This window comes from Eurypyga helias, unplaced genomic scaffold (genome assembly GCF_000690775.1).
Source record: "Eurypyga helias isolate BGI_N326 unplaced genomic scaffold, ASM69077v1 scaffold23705, whole genome shotgun sequence".
Taxonomy (NCBI): Eukaryota; Metazoa; Chordata; class Aves; order Eurypygiformes; family Eurypygidae; genus Eurypyga; species Eurypyga helias.
Genome location: NW_010249817.1, coordinates 28,086 through 35,439, shown reverse-complemented (window position 1 = coordinate 35,439; position 7,354 = coordinate 28,086). Strand labels below are relative to the sequence as shown.

General features: G+C 43.7%; 1 protein-coding gene across 1 annotated transcript in view; it reads left to right on the top strand.

Annotated features, from left to right (window-relative positions):
• Window positions 1-7,354, top strand: part of LOC104509537 (netrin-4-like) — a 46,483-nt gene that overhangs the window by 29,017 nt on the left and 10,112 nt on the right. The window contains exons 4-5 of the mRNA XM_010151507.1: window positions 4,667-4,793; window positions 5,338-5,526. Of these exons, the coding sequence (XP_010149809.1) occupies window positions 4,667-4,793; window positions 5,338-5,526 (316 nt within the window). The remainder of the gene's footprint in view (window positions 1-4,666; window positions 4,794-5,337; window positions 5,527-7,354) is intronic.

Sequence of the window (7,354 nt, the reverse complement as noted above, 5' to 3'; positions counted from 1 at the left end):
ACCAATACATTTGTCTGTATTCACATAAATCCGTGTCATAAACTAATCGGGCTTTAGCTGAAAACTGGCCAGGTTTCCTAATTGATGGCATGAATCTCATGTGAGCCTCTGTTCCTCACACCTTGCTTTTAAGCTCCTTCCACCCGGATTGCCAGCCCCAAATCTAGAAAACTGAAGTATTTTTTTCCTCAGATGCCTCCTAGTAGTCAGATACCCTAAAGCTTCCAATTACATTAATCCTGTGGCAATCAAAGTACTATTACCAGGGTCCTGAAGGCACTAAAAGCACTTTAACAGCCCTGACCAGCCCCACCTGGGACTCCTACCCAAGATCTCTGCCCATTGGCCTTGGGACTCCATTTAAGCTCAGCCCAGGGCTAGCTCTCCTTGTTTGAGGTATTTGACTGTTGGTATTCCTGCCTCTGGCCCTGCCTCCTGGATGGACCTTGGGCCTGTGCTGTAGGTATCTTCCTTCCTGGTGGACTACCTCACAGGTTGTAGCTTGTCTCTGGGTGGACTTTGATATTGTGAGCTTGTTTCTGGCCCTGTCTCTTGCTGCTCATGTATTTCCCCAGTCCGTTCCTTGCTGTGCCTGGGGCTGTCAATGGACTGTGCTCAGGATGGTGCCCCCTCAGCAAGGGCACAGCCTGTGCTGTAGCTCTTCAACCCTTAAAGAGCAACTTGCCCTTGCTGCTCCTTGACCATCATCTCCTTAATCACCATTATATCCTTGAAACTCTCACAGTGCTTTATAGAGCCCAGAAAAAAAAAAATCATTGTGGTTCCCCTGAATCTGTACTTTTCTGACTATTTTATCTACCTTGGCATGATCATCTCAGTGTTCCAGCAAGATCCAGTGCACCCTGAGGTCTTGCATTTCGTAGAGAACAGAGTCCTCTAGTTTTTTGGACCCACTTTTGTGAGAGACGTGTGGACTTAATTCAGCAGTGAGTAACAACCCAGGGACATGCCTGCTGTCCTTGTGCTGGTGTTGAGTGTGATTTTCACATTCTCTCTTCCCTAAGTAGATATCCCATTTCCTATCTTATCTGATAGCTTCCTGTATTTCATTCTTGTTCCTTCCTGGACTTTGGTGTCTGACTGCCTCTCCTATCTCTTCCCGTCTAACAGAACAAATTGTTGGCCTTGTTACTTGCAGCTACCTCACCTACCCTCACGTTTAACTGTAACAGGTCTCTTAACAGCTCAGTTTATCTTGCATTAACCTCTCTTTCTGCAGTGGCCGTTTACATCTGTGAATCACCTTTCTTGTGTGTGTTCTAGTCAAACTATTTGTCACTGCTCTCTTCTCCTACTCCACCCCTTCTGTACTTTTGTCACCTCATTTGTACTCTCCTCTTTAGCTGTTTTCACCTGTGAATGCTAACTGTAAGATTATTTTACATGGAAATAATCTTCCATGAGACACCAATCCATAGATAACATATGGCAGACCTGCCTTCTCTTCCATTATCCTTTACCTTTGTCCCAATATCCATCAATTCTCTTTTCCTTGTTCTTAAACCTCTACAAAAAAGGTTAGTCCTCAGACCTAACACTTTTTAAAAAAAATTCCATGCCAGCTACACTGTTTATTGCCTGCTCAGTGCCTCTCCTGTCTGCTGGCTGCTTGGCTTTTCAACCCTTTTGTCTAAGCCAGTCATCCTTCCACATGTATTTGGTAAATTGTTCAATAGCAGGGATCACAGGCAGGAAGCTTCCTTTATGCCTCTGTCCTACTCATAACATGCCATTCCTAGATAGCCTCCACAAACTACAGTTTGCAACAAATCAGTGGGCAATGAGCAAACTAACCCATCTACCTACCTCCAAAGAACAACCACACTCTTCCTTTGCCACTGAGTTTTCCTGTTTGCTTTCTGAATAACTGTTCATGAGTGTTCACACCATCTGTGCTGTGCCCTGTAAGCACAGGGTCCTGTGGAATAATGAATGTCTGATCATGCCATTCAAAGATTAAACAAGATTGCATCGTTTAATTCTGCCATTTCCCAAATGTACAATCTCATTCTTGTTCACACAAATTTTTTTTGTGTATAGTGAATGCACAGTTTGTGTATATATCTCTAAAAACCCCAATGGGACAACTCACAAATTTTGCATTGAAATATACCAGCATTTTCCTCAGAAATGACTGGATCCAAGGTTTCAGTTCTGGTCCATTTTGGAATGAGCTATAAAGTTCATAGTGCCTGAGATTTAGGGACATTGAAGTCTATGGTTCTGGCTTCCATTATCTTTCCCCAATTCTGGTTCTTCTCTATGTTCTGTGGCTTTTGAAAAGCAGACACTGTGTCCGCACAGGGAAACTTAAATGCCTGAAGAGCCAAACCCGAAGTGGGAGAAGCTCTCAACACTGTTGCTCTTCAGTTTTATTGTCTTAAGTCACTGTAATTTGTCATTCTACTTAGTGCTTTGAACATGGATGGCTTTCTTGTGCAAAGGTCTGGAGAGGCACCACATAATGTGCTACATGCTGTATCCTCCTGAGGTTTACTGGTGCTGAGCTCTGACAGAAATGCATACCCTGAAGTCTGTGCTCAGTCTTCCGTGAGGAGGCAGCCAACCGCTCTGTGCAGCAGCAAAGCTGCCAGCTGGCCACGGAGGGCGATGGCATCAGCTGCAGCCTATCCCCTTTGCTAGCTACATGACATATCTGGTCTGGGAGGATTAGAAACCAGGGGAGCGGAGAGCAAATTGCTGCAGGGAGATGGGTTTGGGGGCAGGGGAGCGCATTCACGCAACTGCTCTTTCGAACGTTTCCCTCTTGGTCCCAAGCTACCTGCTATGTGAAATAAGGGACGGGGGGGACTGCAAAGGGAGAGCCTGACTTTGACAAAAGAATATGGAGAAACATAACTCACATTAGTGGTGAGATTAAAGGATTAGATTCAATTCACACCCCCGTCAAAATGAAATCTCAGCCTCTGCTTTTTGTGTAACGTGCAGTGGGCCAGAGCAGTGACAGTGGTGTTACAGAGCTTAGCATCCTTCCCCGGTGCATGGAGGCAGAGGGGTGTAGTCCCTGATTTCTGTGCATTTCTTGCTCTAGCGCAAGTGTTTTCTGCATGTGAAATAGCACTAATTAGCAGCTTGTCTTGTGATGGGTGCAGGACATGGCCTATGGTCCCGCCTTTCCCTTTCTCCTACACCACATGCTGGATATTTCCTCAAAGAATTTCTCAGGGATATCCTTTCTCTGAGGTATTGTAAACAAACATTGGTATCCCTTTTCTTAATTAAAACCAAACAAAACAAAAACCTCAATCACAACAAAAAAAACCCTTCTGTAAAGCATTATTGGATGTAGCTTGATATTACAGAATCTTGTGCACCAAACTACAGTCTATAGTGGAACTGGCTACCATACTCCTGGGGTGTGAAGTGCCTTGAGAACAGAATCAGTTTCAGTGGTAACTTTCTGTTTGAAGGCTGGACCAGCTCAATTTCCAAGATCAGGCTTCTGGTGTGAATACCTGATTCCAAAACTGACATATATGAGAATATTTCCATGATTAAAATTCATTGTTTTGTTCCAATGAAGGCAGATAAGTACAGAGTAAGCAAGTTCTTTTTTTCAAGTAATTTTTCAAGCAAATGTTCACAAAGAACTCTATTATTCAGCCAATTTTTGTCAATACTTTTTGCACTTCTTTCTTTGTTTCCCCCTCTAATATGTTGTAAACCATTTCCTAGCTTAGGTGGGTTTATATGCTTAGTGCTTGTAGGTCACCCCCATTCTTCAGTCTTGCCAGGTTGCACTCATTTTTGTTGAACATCTTCCAGTTTCTCATTTATCTGGTAATAAGATATTCAGAACTGAACACAGTGTTGCAGGTACAATTTCTTTTCCACTTGGACTAACAGGACTCCTAGTTACGCTGCCTGAAATTTTACTGTGCCTTTTCTGCTAACCTATTCCTTACATATGTGTGCGTAAAATGGTACATTGGTGCCTACTGAACCTAAGTCTCTTTAAACATCCGTGCTTTCCTCTCACAGAATATGTGGTTTGGATTGTTTTTCTGTAGGTACACTGGTTGGTATTTACCAGGTTTAATATTTTGACTCTGCTAGGAGATTCAGGATTATTTGTTCATTCTCCTAACAGTTATAATCTAGTAATCCATGGTGATTCCACTGACCTATACTTACACTTTTCCAGACCACTATTAATATCAGATAAGACAGGTTCCAGGATCCTCTGTGAGGCCATGCTCTCCTGTGACTCAGCCCTGCTAGCCAAGAGTGTATTTGACACTGCCTGGAGGTGATGACCTGCTCAGGCTCTTTGCATGCTCTTGCCCTGAACTTGTAAATCCAAATAAACTGTGTTAGCTTACCCAGTTCAAATAGTCTAAAGGCTGTTCATCAACGTGGTAGTAAAACAGCCAACTGGAGAACAAAAAAAAAAGATGATTGTTGCCACTTGCATCTAAATAAGATGACAGAGGAAAAATCTGCATCCTTAGTGACTGTGTAAGGATATAAAGCTACACATTTAAGCACAGGCTCTGTGGGTTTCCTAAGAGAGCCAGCAGCTGTGTGGGAGTTGTACAGAAGTCCCACCTCCTCGTGAGGCTGGTGGGCACTCCACCGTGTTTGTGCGCGTAGCTATTTGCACGGGTTCGCTTTCCCCTGACAGGTCCACGGGAAGTGTGTGTGTAGGCACAATACGGCGGGGGACCACTGTGAGAAGTGTGCAGCGCTATACAACGATCAGCCTTGGAAGCCAGGAGACGGAAAAACAGGGGCACCAAACGAATGCAGAAGTAAGTGGGAGGGAGTTTACTCATCCAGGCTTTCGGGATGAGCACTCACCATGACAGCAGGCAGAGTTACCAAAACAAAGACTTCTGTCCATTTACACTAATGGTGCCACTACAGAAACTGGGGATATGCTGGTGGTCACTGATGGAGAACTTCAGTATGCCCCTTGTTTTACTGCAGCTGACCCATTTGGGCTGTTGGGAAGTGGAATTTACAAGGCAGAAATCTGTTCTTCATGCAGCTACATCCCCTCATGTGTTCTAGTACTCTGGGGTTTTGTGCAGGGCTTACAATACCATCAGATTGGTTTCTCTTCCTGTAAGGATAGCACATAGCTCACAACCACCCGAGCTTCTCAGACCCTGCTGAGACTCCCATTCTGTGCTGCAATTTCTAGTTTTTGTGAAAATCAAGGGTTTCAGGCAGATGAAATGTGTTACATTGAGATATTTCCTCCATGATTCACAGTAGGAAAATGATACCATTGGAATAGTATTGCTGTGCCTATTATATAAGCCTGAAATATATTCTCCTGGTTCCTGCCAGAGTGTCGCTGTCACAACCACGCTGATAGCTGCCACTTTGATCTGAGCGTTTGGCTGGCGTCGGGAAAGCGCAGTGGTGGAGTCTGCGACAACTGCAAGCATAACACAGAGGGACATCGGTGTCAGAGGTGCAAACCGGGGTATTACCGAGATAGAGGGAAACCCATGACTTCTATAGAGGTCTGCAAACGTAAGTGACTGTTGTGTTGTGTGGTGCAGATGAATGGTGGAAGAATCATTAAAAGAAAGAAATCGATAACCCCTATAGAAGCAATAACCCCTATAGAATCAACTCACAAGTATTACTATCCTTTCTTTGTATTCTGTTCCTAAACTACAGTTTTCTGATCAAAGGTCCTCTTCCTGATTTTCTGTGTCTATTTCCCCCCACCCCATATCAGACTTCTATTTTGTGTGTGATAACTGCTACAGTTCTCCAGGTGGGGAAAGGTACGTTCTTCTTGTGCATGCATTTAAAATAATATGGTTCCTTTTTTCTTGAGGCACATTTTCTTTAGATGGGCTTTTTTTCTGCATCTCTCAAGACTGTGTGACTATGTGTAAGCTACTGTTAAATTCCATTTGATAATGGAACATCTGTGCATGTAAATATATACATCATAATGGCTGCAGGAGGTGTAGAAGCATGAATCCATGCATATCCACTTGGGAACAAATAGATCAGAGCTCACTCAGACTTATCTCTGGATTCTGGGGTGCTCTGCCCATACTAATTGCATCATTTCAGCAGGATGTGTTAGGAAGCAACTCGGGCACAGAGGTACTGATGTGGGTGTACAACCTCTGATCAAGGTAGCTTGTACCCAGCCAGTCTGGAACATAGCCCAAATCTCCATAACTTAGTGTAAACATTTCCTGAGTGTCCTGCCAGGCTTCACACATCTGATTCCATCTGCCATCTATTTGGAAGGTTACTATTTCCAACCATATACATAATTTCTTTTCTCCCTTTGGATAGTTTTCCTTCCTCATAGCTCAGACATCAGTTGCCTGCATTGCAACTGTCACCTATACACACAGCCATTGGCATCGTGCTTTCCTGATCCTTAGGTCTTCACTGAGATTCCTCTTAAACACTCAGGTTACAAACACTCCTCTCCCTGGGGCTGTATGGCCTGTGATATCGCTTAAATATTCTGTGCACAACACATCTTATGTTTCTGCTCTTTTTTATTCTTTCAACTGGACCTTAGTGCCAGCACAGACTCTTTCCATATGACCCCTTCTTTTTTGATTTCACAACGTTCATCACAGAACACCGATCAGCAGAAAGGGCTGGGGGTGAGCTTATCTAACTCACCTTGTATCCCATAGTGTTATTTAGTGGCCCCTTTCTAGTTCTGTTTCTATGTTGGGCAGATTTGCTACAGGGAAATACTGTAATGAGAATAAATACTTGTGCCAGAAGATTAGTTTTCAATCTCATAGTATGTGAAAGAATCTGTGTATGAACTCTTGTATTTAACAGCAGGGTGATGGTGTAGTAACCAACATCATGTGTAATATTAGATAACCACTAAAATCAAGGAGCACTGGAGACCAGCGAAAAGGAAAAAACATTGTTTGAAAATACAGCCTATCTGTGTGGAAACCCTAGACCAGCCTGCCTGGATGAAATCAGACCTTGACTCTACCTTTGCCTCTTTTGTCTGGTCTGGTTACAGACCGCTCAGTACCTCCTGCCAATACTCTGCATAGCAAAAGAAAAACTGTTCAGAAATGTACCTTGTTGAAAGGACTTTATTCCTACCACGCCTGTCAAGCACAACAACGTTCTTTTCACCTGGGAACATGCTGCTGCCGGCAGAAGACCCCTAAATACAATTGTTTCTGCTCTGACTTGCACAGTCAGGCCTAGATAGCTGCCATCCTGCTTTAGCCACCTGAAAGTTAGACATCTTTTCTAAGATCCCCGTACAGTCAGTGGAGAAACAACGAGACCTCTAGGGAATGATTTATTGCAGCCTAACGTAGATGCCCAAGATAGATGAGCCGAA